Source organism: Drosophila santomea, chromosome 2L, assembly GCF_016746245.2.
Source record: "Drosophila santomea strain STO CAGO 1482 chromosome 2L, Prin_Dsan_1.1, whole genome shotgun sequence".
NCBI lineage: Eukaryota > Metazoa > Arthropoda > Insecta > Diptera > Drosophilidae > Drosophila > Drosophila santomea.
Genome location: NC_053016.2, coordinates 11,478,737 through 11,501,788, shown reverse-complemented (window position 1 = coordinate 11,501,788; position 23,052 = coordinate 11,478,737). Strand labels below are relative to the sequence as shown.

At 40.8% G+C, this 23,052-nt stretch overlaps 2 protein-coding genes across 4 annotated transcripts; one reads left to right on the top strand and one right to left on the bottom strand.

Moving 5' to 3' along the window:
* Positions 1 to 363: 363 nt before the first annotated feature.
* LOC120458567 (transcription factor HNF-4 homolog) lies at positions 364 to 22,801 on the top strand. 3 transcript variants are annotated; one of them, XM_039646265.2, is made up of 8 exons: positions 364 to 870; positions 4,743 to 4,911; positions 19,615 to 20,056; positions 20,390 to 20,886; positions 20,961 to 21,098; positions 21,162 to 21,398; positions 21,471 to 22,130; positions 22,198 to 22,799. In XM_039646265.2, exons 2-8 carry the CDS (start codon positions 4,818 to 4,820, stop codon positions 22,242 to 22,244), a joined length of 2,115 nt encoding a protein of 704 aa, XP_039502199.1. In that variant the 5' UTR covers positions 364 to 870; positions 4,743 to 4,817; the 3' UTR covers positions 22,245 to 22,799. The 3 variants fall into 3 exon arrangements, with proteins under 3 accessions (XP_039502199.1, XP_039502198.1, XP_039502200.1); XM_039646264.2 differs by lacking the exons at positions 364 to 870; positions 4,743 to 4,911 and adding an exon at positions 9,608 to 10,482 and having other exon boundaries at positions 22,198 to 22,800; XM_039646266.1 differs by lacking the exons at positions 364 to 870; positions 4,743 to 4,911 and adding an exon at positions 18,692 to 18,896 and having other exon boundaries at positions 22,198 to 22,801.
* On the bottom strand, positions 1,789 to 3,720 carry LOC120458570 (catalase). Its single transcript, XM_039646268.1, has 2 exons — positions 2,756 to 3,720; positions 1,789 to 2,605 (listed from the first exon to the last, which is right to left on the bottom strand). Exons 1-2 carry the CDS (start codon positions 3,593 to 3,595, stop codon positions 1,925 to 1,927), a joined length of 1,521 nt encoding a protein of 506 aa, XP_039502202.1. The 5' UTR covers positions 3,596 to 3,720; the 3' UTR covers positions 1,789 to 1,924.
* Positions 22,802 to 23,052: the final 251 nt, after the last annotated feature.

The following is a 23,052-nucleotide window of genomic DNA, read 5'->3' as shown; positions in this document are numbered from 1 at the left end:
ATCGTCAATCGGTGCGCCGGGTTCTCTTCTCCTCCAATTTAAACGTGGGTGTGCGAGTGTGTGCGTGAGAGCGCGGGTTCAATCAACTGCAGTTTGCAAGTCGAGCACATTCCCCGCCCCCTTCCCGCTGCAAGGAACGCCACATTTATGCAATTAATGCATATTAAACTTATAAAGTGAACGGAATATTTGTTTGGCAAAAACAACTACGTAACAGCAATGTTCTAGTGTGCGTGTGTGTGGCAGAGAGCGCAGAGAGTGGGTGGCTAGAGAGAGATAGAGGGAGAGAGAGAGTGATAAGTGAGCGCTTTGTAACGGAACACAGAAGCCGTAGTTGAATTCCAGTGACGTTGGAAGAAACAACTGCAAAAGGCAAAAACAAAGACAATGTTTATAAGCTGTATATTCCGCTTTGATTGATATAAATGAATATATGCAGTGGGCCAGTTATACAACTGCCCTGCAAAAAGTCACTCATTAAAATAAACGCCCGAGATGAATTTCACAGCGGCGGCAACAAGTGCAATAATAGTAAAAAATCAAAAGCCAAACAACGAAATCTCTCCCAAAAAAACGGAGAAGCGTGTCGCGGTGCCAAAAAGAAAACAAAAATAGCAAAATACGCAACCAAATAATACGGAGAAACGTTAAATATAACGAGCCACAAAATCGCATAAAGAAATCAACAAGTGTGTGTCTGCCTTTTTTCTCCCTATTCGCTTTCATTCATGCAGTCAACTCAACAATAACAACTCGAAAGAGCAACAACAAAAACCACAGCGGCAGCAGTCGCTGATAAAAGCCTTGCAGCTGAAGTAACAACAGAAACAACAAAGATAGTTAGAACATCGTCTGGCCATTGAGCTTTAAGTAAGTTTATTAAGTTCTTAGTTACTGCCTTCAAGTCGCTTAGCTCAACCAGTTGCCAACATTTGCTACGACTATTTGCTGAGCGTTTGAGTTGGACAAGCTTTTCGGTTTAACATACAGTGCGTTACAAAATCGTAATGATGGTGGGCGCTTATGCGAAGGAAAGTGTTGACACATCAAGTGGATAATCTCACAAATTAACTGGAAAAATATAAACAAATTCATTGGGTGGGTTGTATTTAATATACGAAGTTTAATATTATATGTAGGTTTCTAAATCATTTATTACAAGCTTACATTATAAACATAAGAAAATAAGCTTATAAAATGTGTGTAAATGGCTTAGCTTTAGTAGCACTAATATTTGTCTTCTAGACAAAGTTAGAAGAAGATAATAAAATTTACGATCTTAAAGCAAACAGTTTACAGTCTTAAAAATAATTACTAATGTGTAAAATAGTAATTTAATGACCAACTGCACATTTTGAGGGTAAATACATAAATGCAAAACTCAAATGAAGCCCTTTAATGACGAATCGCACTGTACTCCGGCGAATTCAACCAAGCGCAGAACGCCCAGACACGTGTGCAGCATGCAAACAGAGCGACTAGCTAATGACAGATCTCGATGGGTTGTGATGGGGAGAGGTCTCCGAGAGGGCATTATCATCCGGGTTGGATAATCACAGCCAGCAGATCCGTTGGGTAACCAGATTAGCGACGATCATTACGACGAGCCAGTACTCAAGGTTAACTCCTGAAAGTATGCTAAGTAAATGACGCGGAAATACATTGACTATTTTAATGTATAGCCAAATATTTAAGGCCACCACCAAAAATGTACATAAATGCCACAAAATTCACTGCCAATCGTTCACAGCAAGGTTAGAGTGTATAAAGAGTATGATAATCTCGCACTTTATCATTTAAACTTCTCATTTACTATTCAGTTGGGAAACATTTCGAAAGTTAGAACAGATGCAAAAACAAATTTGTGTAACAATAATTTTTAAAAGTGCGCCAAGTACTTCCACTCAAGTGTATGCAGAACATCCTAGAACTTGGAAATTCTCGCCGTGTTGAGGGCCTCCGTCATCAGTCTCCCGAAATCGGAGTGCACCATGGTAAACAGTTTCACTGCCCGCTCCTGGAGGAACTGGCTGGCTTCGGTCAGATGCTCGGACAAGTTGCGAACCAGCCGCTTCCGGCCGCAGTTGTCCAGGGTGTAGGTCCAAAAGTCGGTGACCTGGCTGAAGTTATCCTCGGTGTCGCCGCTCATAAATCGATAGACATCGCCGCTCAAAGGACAACACGTCTGCAAACCCAAAGCTCGAGGACTTTCCTTCGGTCCGCAGAAGGAATTGGGAAAGTAGTTGGGAGCGCCGTTCTGATTGTCAGTCACCGTCATGGCACCATCCCTCTGGAAGTTGCGGACATTCACACGATACGGACAATTCACCGGTATCTGCATGTAGTTCACGCCCAAGCGATGGCGCTGCGAATCTCCGTAGGCGAAGAGGCGACCCTGGAGCATCTTATCCGGCGATGGCTCGATGCCCGGCACCATGTGGGCCGGACTGAAGGCCAGCTGCTCCACCTCCGTGAAATAGTTGGTGGGATTGCGATCGAGGACGAGCTTGCCAACTGGCAGCAGGGGGAAGTCCTTCTGGGGCCACACTTTGGTCACATCGAACGGATTGAAACGACACTTCTTCGCCTCCTCGTTGAGCATCACCTACAGGTTACAAATGAAGGAAACCTTAGTATACCAAAGCATATATAAATTCTTGGAATATGATAATCAGTTGATACAAAAGTCTAAACAAGCGTGTTTATGCGACAGGGCATATCAAGAACAGCGTTCTCAAAGATATACGATTCCTACCTGAATGTACATGGACCAGCTGGGATAGTTGCCCTTCTTGATCGAGTTGTACAGATCCCTGATGGCATAGTCCGGATCGTGGGACATCAGCTCCTCGCATCGTCGGGCGTCCAGGTTCTTGATGCCCTGGTCCGTCTTGAAGTGGAACCGAACGTACTGCGTTTCCCCACTGGCATTGATCATGCGGTATGTGTGCACTCCGTATCCGTGCAGGTGGCGATAGCCATCCGGAGTTCCACGATCGCTGAAGTACATGAGCAGGGCATGAAGGGTTTCCGGACGCAGTGTCATGAAGTCCCAGAACATGTCCGGATCCTTCAGGTGGGTCTGCGGATTGCGCTTTTGGGCATGGACCAGGCTGGGGAACAACATGGGATCCCGCACATAATGCACGGGCATGTTGCAGCCCACGATGTCCCAGATGCCGTCGTCGGTGTAGAATTTGACGGCGAATCCACGCTGTTCACGTACCGTATCCGCAGAACCCTCCTCCCCACTGGCCACCGAGAATCTCATAGCGATGGCCGTTCGTTTTCTAACCTTATCGAATATGGCGGCCGCACAGAATTTGGAAATGTCATGGGTGCACTCGAAGTACCCAAAGGCCCCGGCTCCCTTGGCGTAGGCCACCCTTTCGGGAATCCGCTCCGTGTCGAAGTGCATCATCTCGTCGAGGAACTGAAAATCCTGCAGCAAGGCAGGACCCCTCGGTCCCACCGTCTGTATGGCATCCTTGACGCCAACTGGAATTCCACTGGATGTCGTGATCTCCCTCTGCACCTCGGAGTCATTGTTCTTGTAGTCGATCAATTGATTGGACGCCGCATCACGTGAACACATTTTTCAATTTTGTCTATGGTCTTAAAATTTCAAAAAATGGGGTTTTCGAATAAAATATTTCACACAATCGATTTGAACTGCAAACGAGAGCTTTGTGTGTGATTCTGGTCGTCAGTTGTGTGATCTCAATGTGAAGTCTAATTCTAAGGAAACCAGATGCGATACAGTCTTAAAGTATAAAGTATAAGTACATTTGCGACTAAAATTGACCTACACTAAGACTGCATTACTTTGTAGATCCGGAGTTTTAAGGTAAACAAAGTATATCAGCCTTTTCCCGGAAATTTAGAAGCTTATTAAACAGTTCTGTTTGTGACTTTTTTGGCCCCTTTCCAGCGACTCACAACAGTTTCAAGGGTTCAAAGGTCACGAATTGACAATGCAGACGAGGGGGTCTGCGTCAGCAGCCCCACGATAAGCGATAAGAGGGAGAAATTAAGAGGGAGATACAGGGAGACCTAGTGCGATAGAACCCGTAGAGCCCATGGAGCTTATCGGCCTTTCTGGCACTCGAGCGAAAATCGCAAAAAGTCGGCGGAGAAAAACAAATTCGCATAATGGTAAATGGGCAGAAGAAACAATAAATGCCCGATAATCAGAAATTCTGTTTCGGCGCTATCAGCAAACAGTGAATTCTCTCCTTTTTTTTACTATTTTCACTTTTACCTTTTTTGCGGGAATGAGTGTTTGTTATCTGCTAGTCAATAAAGCATTGAAGATTATGATTTTGGGTATTTTTTGAGGTGTTACGTGTTACCTTTCGGACAGTTGTGATATTCCAAGGGGGAGTGTACATAGCTTTGCTTTATAAAAATGCCCATAAGCGCTATCCCTAGTACAGGTGTGTTTGGCATATTGCTGATATGGGATCGTTAAGCAAATGACTCCTCCCCAACCAAAAATATCCGATGGGGGCCATGTAATGTGAAGCGTTTGCTTGTCGGCCACTCGAGTTGACACCTACATTGTGTGCACAAACGACAAATACCCCATATATTGTATATACAGTTTTGTAGATTTACAGGCGATACTTCCCTCGATTAGCGGGCCATCATTAAAAATTTAATGTGTTCGTCTAGCCTTCTGTGTGTTTTAGCCAGTAGTAGATTGATATACGACAGCTTATCGATTGCTTTTCCACTTACAGTTGCCGGGCATTGCTTTATGACTATGTGATTGGATCTCCACGACCGACTTGTAAATAAAAGCTAACCAGTATACGATGAAGCATCCGCAGGACCTGAGTGTCACGGATGGTCAGCAGCTGATGAAGGTGAAAAAGGTGGAGAAAATGGAGCAGGAGTTACACGATCCTGGTAAGTGTGCAACTCTGGTATCTGATATAAAGTTGTCTCTAAATCAGACATATATTATATGTCTCACAAAAGTCAACCCAATATAATATTTTATGTCTTGTTAATGCGACTTTAAAGTAGTTTCATGCCATGTGGTTAGTATTATTGCTTATAAAATTAACGATAATTTATAAAGTAAGGTAAAAAAAAGACAAGACGTTGAACACGTGCCACGTGTGGTGGCAAAATCGTGTCCGATTCCGATAGACCTGTGGTGGCATTAAAAATAGAGCGCCATGGCCTTGATAAGAACGCTGTTCAAACGATAAGCCTGCAATCATTATAAATGTTTATAATTTGTTTATTGATTAGGAAAATTTGCTGGCACTGTGCCGGCTGTTGCAACCGCTGATGATGGCATTAAAGTTACAATTGAAACGGTGTACCGAGAAATCCAGTATCCAGTATCCAGTATGCGAGTAAATGGGGCTGTGAAAAACAAAGGAAACGCGCACAAATTTAAGCGATGTGAAACGTAATCGTAATGTTTAACTTAACCCCAAAGGGTTAAGTATGCGCAATGGCAAACACACGGTGCGACTAAATACTGTGGCTTATATGTATGTACATACATATATGTCCAGCTTACAAGCAGCCAGCAACGTCTCCAAGTTGTTGAATATTTATGGAGACGATCAGCCCGACTGTCTGTCTATAGCTTTAGCTTTAGCTCAACCTTTTTTTAAGGGGCTTGTGTCACCTTAGTCGATGTGCATTTACTTTCTGGTTTTTACCTTACCCGCGGTGTTTATGCCTCCTGTTATTGGCCCGTATTATGCATGGCAGAGGGTCACAGGCCCGTGCCTTCATCCTTATGTATATATATATATATTTATATATATGTGTAATGTATATATGTATGTATGTTTATATATGCCATATAAAGCGAGGAGCGACTCCCCACCCGGCTGATATGATATGGAGGTTATCGCCCAGACGCGAACTCCCTTGATTTGTATTCGCCTTCGCAAATCCTCGGCGTTCTGCGATCCATTGAGGCTTTTTATTTCTGTTATGGTTCTTTTGGTTTTGGGTCAAGCGGCATAATTAAAAATACTGTTTTCCGCTATCTAAGATGCAATAGTCGCATAGTGGCATTGGCAGACGAACTAACAAAGTAACCCACTTAGGTCGGATATCTTATATGATATCCGCTTGGAACATTCATTAATTTCCATGGTAGATAATTGAAGAAGTGCCTTGCGTCACTTGCGATATAAAGTAAACAAATATGTCACTTTGCTTGAGGTCTAGAGGCGTTTTGCAATCGTCTGGCATATATACGTACATGTATGGGATAATAAAAACTGAGAGTGACCGCCAGACAAGCCAGTTTCATATATAAAATGTAATGGTGGTCAATGCAAAAGTGACCAAGAAGTTGTAAAAACAATTGGTTATTATACTTATGATACACTGCATAACATAACTTCAATCAGTGCTGTGCTTAATGCACCTTGCATATTTTTCGATGCATAGTAATACCTGACTACTTCTTTCAATTTAACATGAACTGCTGACCGCGGCAGTTACTAATTCTTTTCAGACTAAAGTCGCATTACTTAGTGGCGATTGGGGAAAAGCTTTCCGAGTCGAGTATCATCTGCTTTTAGTAATAGTAGTCCTCAGTGAACCCATTCTCGCTCCTTACACAACCTACTTGGCCGGACTATCCTCACACTTGAGCTAATTCTCCAATTAGTTGGAGCTGCGGGCAGCTTTATTCAATTGCGATGCCTATTATATCTTATTGTTTCACGCAGGAGAATCGCCGCGGCGAGTATCTCACAGATATACGGGAAAGCGAGCAAACCACTCAGCCCATGTGGACACATTTCACTTAAAGTTGTCGCCGCTAAATGAAGTGTAAATAGTAAATTGCAGTCAAACATTATGAAAACCTACCACAATCGTCATTATTGCGATCGTCATCATTGCATTCATTCATACATATGTAAGTATGTGCCTGTCAGGCGACGGCGAGTGATCGCGATGATGATGATGATGATGATGATGATGGTGATCGTCATGAAGGCGATGACGAACCGCACATGCAAATCACATGTGTGTCCCATGGCTCGTTCTTCGGTGTGTTGTCTCTATAAAAATGTATGCAAATAAAATAATAAGTCTCGCACAAAAAGAAACGAAATGGCAGCTTGCCTTCGGCTTGGCTAATTTTCATAATTCCCTGGAAATTGCACGCCAGCAAGGGTCGCCACATGTGGCCGGGAAAAGCGACAGCCATCAGCACGAACATGACATGCATTTTATTTCAATTCTATCTCTGTGCCCGTTGTTTTCCACTCTTACTGCGGTTTTTCTCTCGCTACATGCATTATTTTCATCACCACCACACCCCCGGAAACGTATCTCTCAGATAGCAATTGCCGGAGTTCGGATAGCAACTTCGAATTCGTCTCCACGATCCATGATCCACGATGTGGGGACAACACTTGTTTTGTGCGTCCGTGATTCACTACTCAGATCGGATTGGATTGGATCGAGTAAGCTGGTCGGTGCATTCAAACCAAAACATATGCGTCATGTCCTGATTGCCCGTTCTCCCGGGCTACCCACACCCACTCAGTCACACAGATTACAGATGGGTGCTGGTAAACATATTTTGTAATTGCACTTAATGCAATCGCTCAACCCCGTTTTCCCCATTCGAGGGATCATCCAGATGATGTTTTGCATCAATGCCGCAGAAAGAGAACAACAGAGTGGATTCCCTTGGTGAGAATAACTTTTACATATGGAAATAAATGTAGCCAAAGTTAAATAGGGCATAACCAGAAGTATAATTATTAACACTATTGGCTTGGATCTCTTGTGTATATCACATCCATTTACATTCAATTGAAACAGCAATTAGCCAACTCAACCCCTTTGTTGCCACCAGAATCGGCGAATCATAATCGTATCAAGTTTCCGCAAGCCCAACGTTTATGTGTGATGTCCGATGATGACGCCAAACGGGCGGCATTCGGAATGGATTCCTCATTCGAATCCAAAGTGCACCGTGAGTGGGCAACTGGGGCTGGCGTGGAGCTTCGTTTCGTCACAGAAATTCCGGCGTATAAAGTACGGCTGGCGACGACCAGCTGACTGCGATTGTGCATGGTGTTGAATGACAGCGAATTATATTCAATTGAATCAGAAGTATCAATCAGCACTCGACGCTGCGGCCCAAGAAACCGAAAAGCCGAACAAATCATTTGAAGAGACACCCGTCATCGGTTTTCCACTATCCCAGTGTATCTCTGGCAAATCGGAATTTTCCGACTGATTTCTCAGCATTTCAACGATAAGCGGCAGAGAAGTGGGTGCCTTGGACGGCTTAGACTAAGGCGCTTACTAAGCGTCTCAGCCAAGACGATGCAATCAGTAACAACGACCTACTATAATGCCTCACTATATATATTATATCTGTATCTCTATCTCTTTTTTCGTCGCTGTCTGAGGCGACGAGGCTGCAGCTCCGGCTGTGATAAGAAACTAAGGCGATACCAGACTGCCTGTTTGCCGAGCTGAAAGTGAAGTGATCTACAAATAGAATAATAGAGAAACACATTTCTCCTAGGCCAGAAAGCTCTTAAGTTGTTCAAGCAACCTAAGAGTGTTTGCAGAACATAACCATATTATCAGATTAGGAATCAGCAGGCGAAATCTTTAGATGCAACACGTAAAAGTCGGGTTTTATACATATCCCTACGTCACTTTTACAGGTTAACATAGGAATGATCTTTTTAAAAATTGTTCAATTTTATTATCCTCTCAAAAAACTATATGAGAAAGTATCTTATACATATAACAATATTCAAATAAATTATTTTTAGTGATAGATTCAGTTAACATTTAAAAATTAATTGATTTAAACTTCAAAAGAGATTAAGATATCTTTCACAAATTTTTAGAGTGTTAGTATCAACTGATTATAAAAACCCGAATATTATTGAAAGGTGTTTCTTTCAAGTATCTCGAGAGGAACTCTCGACTTTTTTCGGAGTGCCCAACTTTTGGTAATCTCCTAAACTGTGAAAAAAATAAGCAATAAACACTATTTATTTAATAAAAGCTCAAAAGCACACATAGCCCCGAAAACAAATACACAGAGATATGGTTTTATTATATGTGCCATTAAACAATTTGATTTATGTATATACGCAGCTCTGTGCGTTCGTGTGAGTGGAATCCGCTTAATCTAGTCTGATAAGACCGGCGGTACTAGCGCGTCGATCTTATGCGCATGCCCCCGATTCGGGGCGATCGAAAGCGATCCAAGCCGATCCAAGCCGATCCGAGCTATACGAACGATCCGATCCGATACGATACGATACGAGCCGAGCTGAAGTGTTAACAATTTTGCCAAGACGAGTGCGGCGCTGCAATATTATTAATCACGGTGCCAGCAACAACAACAACGGCACCAGCAGCAACAACAACAACAACAACAGTCTAGTCAGAATAGCCAGAATTATATTTATTAAAGTTTCTGTGCGATCGCTGGGCTCGGTCAGCTTCGAGCCAGCCGAGCGATCCAGAGCTTTCGTAGTCGCTTCGTCGGGGCCGTCGGCTTCTATATCTACAACAAATAATATTAAGACAGTTAGTACGTGTTGAGAACATTATTTGAGGTTTAGTCAGTGTTTTGCACTAGGCGGTAATAATACAGGCGCCGCAGGCTCACACCCTATTACCTTTCTACCAACAATACACAACACAACACACAAGACACAACACAAGCCGGCTTGAACAACCCAATTTTCAACACGAAACATTTTGCACGAGCACCTGTGCGGCATCGGAAAAGGATTCGCGAAATTAACTGTGATATTTTTAAACAATTCTACCCGCCGGCCAATTTATATTTATTTATTTAAGCGGCCCGCATGTAAATAGATATATAGATATATACATATATATATATCGTATCGAACCAATTGCCGACGGTTCGGTTCGCTTCGGTTTTTCTGAGCAGTGCGGCGTTTTCCCTCGCTCCTTAACTTTCATCGCTTCAGCTATTTTCGGTTTTAATTTGTGCAAATATTTAACTTTACTTAAGTGTGTCTCTGGCCCCTCACCTTAGCTGGCTTGAAAAAAAAAAAAACAATCGGCAACAAAACATAAAAAAAAAAACAGAAAACCGAGAGAATTATAAAAAAATGTTCACCAACAATAACAACAAAGTCGGCAGCAGCGACAAAAGCAGCAATCGGTTGTGAAAAAACTCAATTTGCCCAAGAGTGTGAAGGATTTTCAAATATTTACCCTCGTCTACGATCTTCATTAACTGCGTACCAGGAACTAGGGACGCGTCTCCCACACTTTGTAGAATTCATTGCTACCAACCGGATCGGTTTTATATATACACATCATTTCAATACGCCAACTATCAGCCAGAGATTAAAACAATCTAAATGTACGCCTCAATGTTGCCCAGTTTGCTAAATATGAAAACGGAGAATCTGACTAACTCAAGCTACGACGATGCATTTCTTCTGGAAGAAAATCTTCTGCATATAATGGGTGAGTGGGAAGTATGAAAAGAAAGCGCGCCAACTATTATTAACTTGTTAAAGACACAAATAGCCAGGAAAAGGATCCTGTTTAAGCTACGGTCAGGTTTCCGATCATATTGCATAGAACATCCTTAGACTGAAACCTACTTATCAATACGTAGTGTCTCTAATTAAGCATATTTTAAATGTTAAGTAGAAGTGAAAATAACTATTAAGTAATTTAGCAGCCTACTTCAGATTTCTTAATTCCCATAAATAATTCTTATGCTGACACGAAATACTTTATAGATTAAGCAGATTGCTGTGATTAGGACTAATCTTAAACCAATGGGGGTAAGGCCTTGTTAGTAGGGTCATTAGAAATGCGTAGTTTTGGCAACAAGCTACATTCATGTTTAAAAAGGAATCTGCAGGAAACCCCTCGAAATCTCAAATTTAATCGAGTCATGATGAGAAAGCCTTTTGTAAAAGCCAACATGATAACAAGCTTGTCGGGAATAAATGGGATCTTCCAAGAAAAGAAAATAAAAGGGAAAGAAAGATTATACACTGAAATTTAAGGCTACAGCTTAGTTTGATGGGTATCTAAAGGTCTAGACTGACCATCGCCGCAATGTGTTTCGTTCCCACAGCTTAACGCCTCTGATAAGATACACTTAATTGCGTCCATGACAACATCGCAAATAATTCAAAGCCAAAATCAGGCGATACAATTCATGTAGATCTCTCCTCATTATGTGTTCATCGATTCGCGATTTGTGGGGCTAAACAAACAATTGCACTGTAATTCGTTGCCCCACTCACGATATGGGTTTTATCTCTGACTATATCTGGCCGCAGATTACTGATGCCATCGTTTGCAAGCCATTCACTGGGGGTAGGGGATTAATCGTGGCCCACAGGGCCCATTATCACACATATGTAGCTGAACCATAAAAACAACCAACTTTATTGCAATGCTTATCAGCGATTATGATTCTCTGCCCGTGTGCATCCAAGGCGATAAGATTTCATCAAGAGCCAAGAAACAGAGAAAGCCACAAACAGCCAACGGCAAATACAATTGGCCAAGTTGCGTTGATAATACTTAAAGCTGATTCTTAAAATGAAATGAACCTAAATTAAATGATATTTAAATGCTGTTTACCTGAGCGTAGCTGTTTTCCCTCATACTAACTATAATTTGCCATCAATGGTGGTCAAATATTCGGACATTAAATTCTGCCAATTCTGTCTTTTGTTTGCTTTATTTAGAACAGTATTATACAATTATAATGTATGCCTTAGCTTGCGATTAAAAACATTAAAATATATGTTTTTGTTTACTTCATTGTTGGTGCGCGCGACTGCGGGAGAATAAAATGTGACGTTATTATCAGGCTAAAGATAGAATAAATCTAAAATCAGTCAGCCGAATAAAAATTCGTTCCTATGCGTTTTTGCACACGACTGGCTGGGTTAATTATCATTTGCCATTCGGTTAGTTTGAAAATATTCACATTATTGGTACATTTATTACTGATATAAGTAGACCCCTCGATTATAAATCATCAAGGGCGGTGAGCACTTGGCAACCCCTCCGCAGTCATAAGAAAATCTACTTCAACTACGTGTTCGATTTGTACTTAATTTCTTGCAATTATTCAGCTACCTTATTGAACTAATCACTAGTTCTCGGATGGCAGTCAATTAACCGGAAATACTTGCCGTACTGTATGCATATCGCTATGTATAAGGAAAGGCCACTCGAGATTTACATCTACAGAAGTTCGCTGTTATCGTTAGGTATTTTTTTAAAACGCTTGGAAATCAAGTCTGATTGAGTGTCCCTAGCACTTGGGACACTTTAAACACCAAAAACGAATTTCAGATAAGTCGAAAATCGAAAGTTTGCATGCCTAAAATCTGCTCACTTCAGGAAAACACTTAATCCTTTAATAAGTTTTGTGTGTGCGTATTTAAAAAAGTACTTTTAAGAGTAAACCAAAGAATCGGGCAAAGTATTGTATCCATGCAAGTTAAAGTAGCTTATACAATTTTTTAATGTTTTTTTATATTTTATGAAAGTGCTTTTATCCTTATGTACTAGAAAACTAGAAAGAGTAATGATCACTGTGATGGCGGAAACGTGATTTTTCGCAAAAAGTTCAGTTTCACCCTAGTTAACGGCAGAGAAATAGAAAGAGGATAGGTTAGGATAAACTTAATTTGTGTTGAATCATGGTGACCAGCTGCAATATTGGAATATCGTATACATCCCGTTTGCTGAAGTGGTAATAAAAGGTTATTTTGGGGATTTTTAATTACTGCTTTCACACGCTTTCAGTCACTGCTCTACTCACCGTGACTTGCAGTTAGATTTTCACAAAATTAATTGAAAATACAGTTTGTTTATATGCTAATTAGTATTATAACAGAACGCCTAAGCTCTGGTGCAGTTTGCATCTCAAAAGGGCGAATATCCGTAGTGGATGAGCACAGAATAGAAAAGATTTAGAAAATTAATTCCAAGACGAGTAATTCAAAGCCAGGCTTTGGGTGAGCTAAGCGAGCGCTTGGCGCAGTCAAGTTCTAAATGTCATGATACGCGGTTCAAGGCGAGGATTGCTTTAATTGCGCTCGGCTATTTGCTGTTTGGAGATACAAATGTATCTGAAACACGTTAGCGCCCAATTAAGAGGCCAGACGGACACGGCGACCATAGCAAACATAGTTAATGGAAATTACACTTGACTCGATTCTAAGTACCAGGCGAGAAGTTTTACTTTCAGCATTTTCAGCATCAGTATCTCTAGAGATACAAATACTCGGATACAATAGTTTTAGCTGTCGGCTTGTCATTTGATTGGTCCGAGTGCTGCCTGCTGCTTGCCGCTTTGTCTTTTTGTTAATAACAATTTAATTGAGACGTTTTTAGCATTTTAATTATAGACAATATGAGCGCAATTATTAGTCATAAAAATAATGATAATGCCAATAAAAAGTTGAATCTTACGAGACGCCGTCGCTTTTAATTGGATCAGACCAACGAGGGGAAATCTCAAAAGTGGACAGAATGCGATCATTAATGATTCTTTTTGCCTTCTAAATAAACAACCTAACCTAGCCCAACTTGAGCCAATGATCGCATTCGGTTAGCTGGAAAAGGCACAAAGTGTTGACACTACCCATATTTGCCAGGCAAAACCAACCAATGACCAAACTATTTCGCAACCGCATAAGGGTTTTCCAATTTCACATAATCCACTTAAAAACCAATAAACAAAAATGAATGGCAAAGCAAACACCTATTATTCGTAAAAGATAGTCTTACAAAATTTGTCGCAGTGTGGAATTGTCAACAGACTTCATAGTTTTCTCACAAATAATGACAAGTTGAATATTTCTAATGTCCAGGGTAAACATTCGTGGGTAGATCATCTCCAGCTAAGGGCAAAGGAATCGTCTCCAAAGTTCACAATTGGGTGCGAATGGAATCCTATAAAGATCACCACGTAGATTCCTGGAGATGAGCTCAACTTTCGGTGATTTCACAGATATTTCCACCACCAAGTGTTTGCTCCATCCAAACTCTAAATTTTCCCCCTGTTTTCCCCAACGTGATGCAATGCTCAAGTTGGGTTTTCGGCTTTCTGGTAATGCCCGTCCAATATCTATGGTATGTTGTTTGTATAACACGGGATTTAAATGCAATTTGCGAATATTAAACATAACCTTTCCTTTGTTGGGTCAAAATCATTAGCTCAAATAACAGTAGTAGCTAAAGAAAATTCCACCAGTGAACTACGAGTGCTACTAAAATCTTGCCCCGTTGATTATAGTCACACTGCACCAAAGGGACAGAACAGACAACCTTCAAAGTTGCATCATTTCGGGGCGTTGTCATGAGCTCACATCGTGGGTGGGTGCATGCAGCTGCGCAGGTTACTGATAATATTAAATACGAGTATGTATGTATGTATGTATGTATGTATGTATGTATGTATGTATGTATGTATGTATGTATGTATGTATGTATGTATGTATGTATGTATGTATGTATGTATGTATGTATGTATGTATGTATGTATGTATGTATGTATGTATGTATGTATGTATGTATGTATGTATGTACCCTCCCTAGCGAGATTTGCTTCCCAAGCGAGATTTCTACTTGGCAATTAGACAGTGCTTTGCGGCGTCCGTCTTACGCATATTTATTGGCTTTGATCTCTGACATGCCATTTAAATTTAAACGATCCAACCTAAAAGCAGTCCTTGGTTCGAAATAATGAGACAACTGAGAACAGGGTTTCGGTTGATGATAAAATGTATTATTTTTAATTATTTGTATTAAATCATCTTACTGACTTCTCACGTGCCCAAAGAGATGTGCTAGCATATCATTTATTAATATATCATATCATATATCACATATATTTTGTAAAAACATGAAAATAGTGTGTATTTTTGCTTTGTCATTGCATTTAAATTGAATTTCTTTTGACACACGTTTTCATTTACAGCGCATGCAAGCATACCCATATTAGACTAGGAATATCACCAAGAGCCCCACTGATATCTCGCTGATTCATTTTTAATTTTTCTCCCCCTGCCCTCGATTTATTTTCAATTTCTGATAATTGCTCTTGTCGCATGTGAACACCGTGTGTTGTGTGCAGCTATTGTTTCGTATTCGTATTCGGATTCGGAATCGGTTTCCAATTTCGATTTGCAGTGTTTTCATTTCGCTCGCCGATTTTAAATTGATCATACGCCGTGTGTGCTATCAGCGGCCGTTGGGAGCCTCGCTGCCATTAGGCACGTTATTGAGTCTCTGCCGCGGAGCTGCGACGCCGATAAGAGTGTATATATTCCATATGTACTTATGTATGTACATATGTCTATATGTATAGTGCTCGATTGGGGGCTATAAATGTGTGTGCGCCCAGATGGGGTTAGATGGGGTTTCAAAATTACACATTTATGTGGGCTAATGGTAGTCGTTCGCATTGCCGCCGCTGAAACAAAACAATAATTAAGGTCTTTGCTAAATTGCCCTCCTCTATCGCATATATTCAATAATCTGTGTATCTGTGCGTGTGAGCGTGATCAAGATTTTTCTGATTTCTGACTTTAGCTTCCCTAAAGCGAGCACAGCCCAAGTCATTTTAGAAAAATAATGAGCTATTATCACAACTATTTTTACCTCAGTATTTATATAATCCCAATCAAGTCGAGCCTACAATTTCGTCGTATAAATGGTGGCCATTAGTTTATATCATCTCAAAAACCAGAGCTGTAATCTACAAAAACAGCCTAACCATTTTAGATAAAGCCCTTTCATGTGGCTCTCTGTCTGGTAGGAACCATGAAATTCAATAATAAAAGTTTATAAAGAACAAAATCGGTTGCTTGGTTGTTCCATTGAGTTTATGCGTTGCCGGCACATTGAATATTTATACTCCATTTACAATTCACAATCTCATAAACTGTTTGGCTGTTATCAAATTTCATTGTTCTTCTGACTAATGGCTGACTAATGCAATGCAAAGGTTCTTATTCATACAAACGCCTCCGGAAATAAATGTGAACACGTCTGTCGATGCCTTGTTTAATAAAAAAGGAATTAAATTCAATTAACAAACAGGCGTTTCATAAAAGTGGTTACAGTTTTTAAGTATATTTTCACTTCCATCGCCCAAGCTTATATAAAGATATTTTTTTGAAAAAGAACCTATATATTTGCTTGGTAAACAACAAGGTTGTGGCCAAAAATAAATATAAATTTTGCGTAGTTCGAACAAAGTTCCCAGTCAACTTGTGTGTTTGGCAGTCGAATAATTTGAATATGAATATATATGTTTTATACAATGGACACATGCCTGCGTAACATTTTAGGCCAAAAAATTCAAACAACAAACTAAATAAATATTGCAATAGTAATATATTTTAGCACATATTCTACCATTTTCTATTGTTACATTAAAGAAAATAAATAAATAATACACAATAATACAATGCTGAGAGACAGAAGAGTCAATACAAAAATTATCGTCGTGGCGCGAATACTTGATTCTCTTATTTGGGAAGGGCGCTCTCCAGATCTATTTATTTATACTTTTTGGGGGCTCGTCGTCTCTCTGTTACGAGTATTGTGTTCGGCATATTAATTAAATAAATTTTAAGCAAACGCATTAGAGTATTAATTGATAAAAGTGCTTTGCTTTTATATACGATTCTCAGGTGGCTACACTTGTTTGTTTGTGGCTTCTTATCGGGAAACGTGAAATGTACATATAGTTTTGATTGCTGTTTTCGGCTCTTGCGGTTTTATCAACACATCATAAACTATTTGCGGAATACTTGTACCATCGGAAAGCCTCCAAATCATAATATTTGGCAAATCAAGAATCCGATATTTTCTAATCTCAGATTACGCTTTGCCCACTTCACTGTGGGGCATCAACATTTTTTGCAATGCTAACGATGACGCGGTCGAAAAAAGTGAACTCTAACGATGAGTTGGCTAAAAATATAAAACTTACACCGGGGCCTGTTTCCCCCACCCGTGGAGTGTGCGAGCGAGATGGCGCCGGTGGGCGAAAGGGACGGCGAGTGTGGGGCGAGAAAGTTTTATGCGCGAAATGTTAGCAAACGAGTATTATGGTTTTTTATTTACCTTTTTTATCCGTGGCCGTTTCAGTGTATGTTTGCTTGTTTCTCTCGAGCTGGTAAAACAACAATATTAAGTGTAATAAAACAACAACAAATGCACACCGCACACCCATAAACAGAGAGATAAGAACTTTTTGGCATCTGTGTTTTTTACATATACTTGTCTTGGAGGCAACTTGCTCTTATTTCGCGTTGGATTTTCAAGCGGTGAGGATATAGACTTTAGGTGTACAATATAATATCGGATGGCGATCGGAATTGTCGGGGTGCCGTGATTAACTGTCTGAGAATCTGTAAACAAACGGGCTAATTTGCTGTTTGGAGTGCAATCATGAAAAGTCTATTAAAATTGTAAATGTTTGCCAATCAATTAACTCTCAGAGAATTCCCGGTATATGAAAACTAATAAGACAAATAGTGGAAAATCTCTGGGGACCACCCACTGCGATCGTTTCGAGGTAATCACAGTATTTATAGAGCTAATTAAAAGAATATTTTATGCGAAGACAGAATGTTTTCAAAGTTAATTTCGTTACATCTAAAGATAAAAAGTGAAAAGATATTCTTATTATAGAAAAGGATAAATCTGAAATTTGCATTTAAGATTCAACATAGTGTTTATTACTTTATACGTAGGCAAATGAACACGCTAATGTCTTTAAATGTTTATTATAACAATATAGATAGATAGATATATAAAATAGATTTTTTTTTTATTAGGGGGATTTTAATTTGTATTTTTAATATACAAGTATTAGTTGTGATTGCCATCCACAGTATGATCACTTGTATTGTTGTTTATTAAAAGTAACTACTATTTTCCGTCTATTCCTCTTCTCCGTTTTACTAGTATTTCTAGTTTCTCTGTTTTTCCGTCTCTCCAAATGATTTTCTCACACACGCAAACAATCCCTCATAAGTCTGACCAAATTAAAGCCGGCTTTTTTTCTACACATTTTATTTATTTATTTGTTTATTCGTTTGGCCGATCTCGTTGTCATTCTGGTTGTTTTTGCTGTTGTTGTTGTTGTTGCTCTTGCCTCTGCTTCTGTCCATTAAATGAATTTCTATCTCTGCGGCTGCGTGCCTCTGTATTGGTGAGAGCCCCAAGTCTGGTTTTGGGGCCTCGCTCTCTCTCTCCGGGAACGAGAGAGAGGGGTCGAGATATGCAAACACAGTTGAATTGATTTAAGCGTCGATTAACGCACACACTCAAAACGCACGGTGGGAACTCGAGCTTTCAAAAGTAAATTTAGAAATTTCAAAATGCGTAGTAAGGTGGTCAAAAACTGATGTAATCGTTAATAATATATACATATATATTAACATATAATATATATATAAGATTGTAAAGATATGAACGTTTAACATTCCGAATTATTTATTTCTTTTAAATAAATATTTATATTCATATTGTCTTCAAAGAGAGATATATTTTTACGCAGAATATTCTGAAATCAGACCACTGTGCGGCTGCGCAGAGAGAGCAGGAGAGGTGCCAAGACACAACATACGATACGCGACTGAAAAATTTCGAGTCGTGTGTTTTTTCATTAATCAGTTGCATTAAAATGGTGCGCAAGTCCGGTAGAGTTAAGATTTCTAGTCGCGATCGCGTCGCCGTTGGCAACATTCTGTTGCGTGGTAAAGTGGGCGGCGGGCGGGTGGCAGTGGTAGCAGCGGCGGCTGCGGCAGAGGAGGTGGGGGCGGGGCGACGTCGACGCAGGCGCGACAGCAGCGCCAGCCGAACTGCATCCAGTGACGGTCAGTTGTTTTTGTTTTTATTGTTGCTATTATTGGTGTTATTTGTGCAATTTCTGGTGGTTGCTTATTGGGCGATTTTTCGATAGTTTTTTAAAAATCACAACTTAAAGAAGCTAAAAGAACAACGAGCAAACTTATAAATATTGCTAAAATCTTTAAGGTCTAAAGTATAAAAAATAAAATGAATATATTATTGAATATCGACTCATGTAGTAAATAAATAATAATATAATAATATAATAAGTCATTTATATATGATAAATAAGAGAAATTCCTTGTCTATTAAACAGAATTTTTTTTTCGTACTGTGGGAAAATTCTGACTGTGTATGCTTTTAATTGCTTTTTGATTGCAAAGTTTGTGGTGGATTAAAAATGTCATATCCAGTGACTGCAAAACCGTAGCGAGGAATTTGCGTAGGCAGTACCAACTTCTAAAACTGTGCATGCGCCCAGCCCCGCGGCTACAAAACTGTGGAGTTCAGCATGACGGGACACTTTTACAGCGAATTGGTTTACATTTGAATATAGCTTAGAATATATTCCATTTTTAAAAACTTGAACTAGTTTAACTTGCCATTTGGTAAGAAAAAGAATTTCCAACGTATATACTATACTGGAATATGTATTTAGCTATAAAATCTTTCTTAATACAGCTTTTGATAAACATTAGTTGATCGTCTTACTGATTACAATTTTACTCGTTTTTTTTTTTGCAGAATCGGAGAGCCACCTAATGCACGCGGATGCCCTGGCCTCTGGCTACCCGGCTGCCTCGCAGCCCCACAGTCCGATTGGCCACGCCCTCAGCCCCAATGGCGGTGGGCTGGGGTTAAGCAACAGTAGCAACCAGAGCAGCGAGAACTTTGCGCTCTGCAACGGAAACGGAAACGGGAATGCGGGCAGCGCAGGAGGCGGAAGTGTCGGCAGTGGCAGCAACAACAACAACAGCATGTTCTCGCCCAACAACAACCTGAGCGGAAGTGGGGCCAGCAGCAGCCAGCAGCAATTGCAGCAGCAGCAGCAACAACAGCAATCACCGACGGTCTGCGCCATTTGTGGAGATCGGGCGACGGGGAAACACTACGGGGCCTCCAGCTGCGACGGCTGCAAAGGATTCTTTAGGAGGAGTGTCCGGAAAAACCATCAGTACACTTGCAGGTACGCATACATACCATATGATGTATAAAAACGTCAAGGAGATTGAGATTTTTCTCATGACAAATTGCCCATTATTCGAAAAAGTCAGTTAGAAATCATTTGTAAAATGAATTGAGCTATGCATTTTGCAATAAACATCACTAACGCCGACTTATCGATGTTAAACTGCAATAATATACTGACAAGAACGTAAATAATGTTATATATAGCCGTTTATGTGGCCATTACTTTAAATGAGATATGACCTTTAGTATTGCAAAAATGCTAGCTTTACTTAAATAACAATATATACGACTATCTATACGATTACTCAAATTCAACTTCTATTGGCAGGTTTTCGCGCAACTGCGTTGTGGACAAGGACAAGCGGAACCAGTGCCGCTACTGCCGTCTGAGGAAGTGCTTCAAGGCGGGCATGAAGAAGGAGGCGGTGCAGAATGAGCGGGATCGAATCAGTTGCCGACGGACCTCCAATGACGACCCGGATCCGGGCAACGGGCTGTCTGTGATCTCCTTGGTCAAGGCGGAGAATGAGTCGCGCCAGTCCAAGGCAGGCGCTGCCATGGAGACAAACATAAACGAGGACCTCTCCAACAAGCAGTTCGCCAGCATCAACGATGTCTGCGAGTCGATGAAGCAGCAGCTGCTGACCCTGGTGGAGTGGGCCAAACAGATTCCGGCCTTTAACGAACTGCAGTTGGATGATCAGGTGGCCCTGCTACGCGCCCATGCTGGTGAGCATCTGCTCCTCGGCCTATCGCGTCGATCAATGCACTTGAAGGATGTTCTCCTGCTGAGCAACAACTGTGTGATCACTAGACACTGTCCAGGTAATGTTTTTGATACCTTTGAAACCTATGTATATATGAAAGTTTTATCATTTTTGAAATAATTTTCGCTGCAGATCCTCTTGTGTCACCAAATTTGGACATTTCGCGGATCGGCGCGCGCATTATCGATGAACTGGTGACGGTTATGAAGGACGTGGGCATCGATGATACGGAATTCGCTTGCATCAAGGCCCTAGTCTTCTTTGATCCTAGTAAGTTATTCGACATAGTTACAAAAGTGATCTTTTAATAATCTGTTCTTCAAATCACTTTAGACGCCAAGGGTCTAAATGAACCGCATCGCATCAAATCGCTTCGGCATCAGATACTCAATAATCTCGAGGACTACATATCGGATCGGCAATACGAGTCGCGCGGTCGCTTTGGCGAGATCCTGCTCATCCTGCCGGTTCTGCAGTCTATTACCTGGCAGATGATCGAGCAGATCCAGTTTGCCAAGATCTTCGGAGTGGCCCACATTGATTCATTGCTGCAGGAGATGTTGCTGGGAGGTTAGTTCTTAAATATTTTAAGTATATGTTTGGAACAATTAATTGACTTAATGTTTTTGCGTATGTTAACAGGAGAGTTGGCTGACAATCCTCTGCCGCTATCGCCGCCCAATCAGTCAAATGACTACCAGAGTCCTACCCACACAGGCAACATGGAGGGCGGTAGTCAGGTTAACTCCTCTCTGGACTCGCTGGCCGCGTCTGGTGGTCCTGGCACGCATAGTTTAGACCTTGAGGTGCAGCACATCCAGGCTCTTATCGAGGCGAACAGTGGGGATGATTCCTTCCGGGCCTACGCGGCCAGCACTGCAGCGGCAGCCGCAGCCGCCGTCTCGTCCTCCACCTCTGCACCCGCATCCGTTGCCCCAGCCGCGATCTCTCCTCCGCTTAATAGCCCCAAGTCACAACATCAGCATCAACAACATGCGACGCACCAGCAACAACAGGAGAGCTCCTACTTGGACATGCCTGTCAAGCACTACAATGGCAGTCGGTCCGGACCGCTGCCAACGCAGCACAGTCCCCAGAGGATGCATCCCTACCAAAGAGCGGTCGCCTCGCCGGCGAAAGTATCCAGCGAGGGTGGCGGATTGGGTCTGCGCAATCCTGCCGACATTACGCTCAACGAGTACAACCGAAGCGAGGGCAGCAGCGCCGAGGAGCTGTTGCGACGGACTCCACTGAAGATCCGGGTTCCTGAGCTGCTAACCGCACCCGCTGGATATGGAATGGGTGAGTAGGAAAAATAAAACAAATTCCTGTATTGAAGAGGAATAACACATTTTGTGCACTATTTCAGAGCCCTGTCGCATGACACTTAAACAGGAGCCAGAGACTGGTTACTAGAAGAATAACGAAAGGTGCAATATGCAGTTTGCAATAGTACACCCTTTAAGCACACAAACCACAAACACATACAGGCCCTCTCTTGCTGTACTCCCCACCAAGTGCTATATGGAGATGAAATTGAATTGAAGAACTTACTTAATTGTTATGCCTTGAACCATTTTGATACTTTTTATTAGTCCCTAAGTAGGTATTTTGGAAATTGTTGCTTAATTTTTAAATGTTCAACGCAGTTGCAATCTATTTTTGGAGTCATATTTTGCTCAAGAAGTTTATTATATACAATTATACTATATATACACCATTTAGCATGTACTGAGTTTGTTGGTTATTTGGTTATCTTATACTTGTGCGTGGATCACAAAACATTCATATAGGCCATGCAATATATTGTTTTAGGTTAGGGTGTTGTCTAGATTATGCGCTGAAAGTGTAATATATATTTAGTTTTAAACAAAGAACTATTTTTATATGAATATGTATAATATACAAAATATTTCTAAGATGGCTGAATGAATAAAAACAAAAACAAAATAAACAGTGGAGAATATGAATGTAAATCGTTTAACTCTGGCATTTTTACTAGTAACATGTTTTTTAATAAAAATACGAATATTTTCCAATTTTCAGCAACCACTTTCGATACTAAAACTGTATTTCCTACTAATAATGCTTTTCCAATAAGTTATACCAATATTTGAAACAGCTCAGATAACTGGAATTCACAAACTTAACTTCGAACAAATAAACTGCAGAAGAATATATTCTAGTTCCCACATTGAACATAACCCTGATCCTAGCAGAAGAC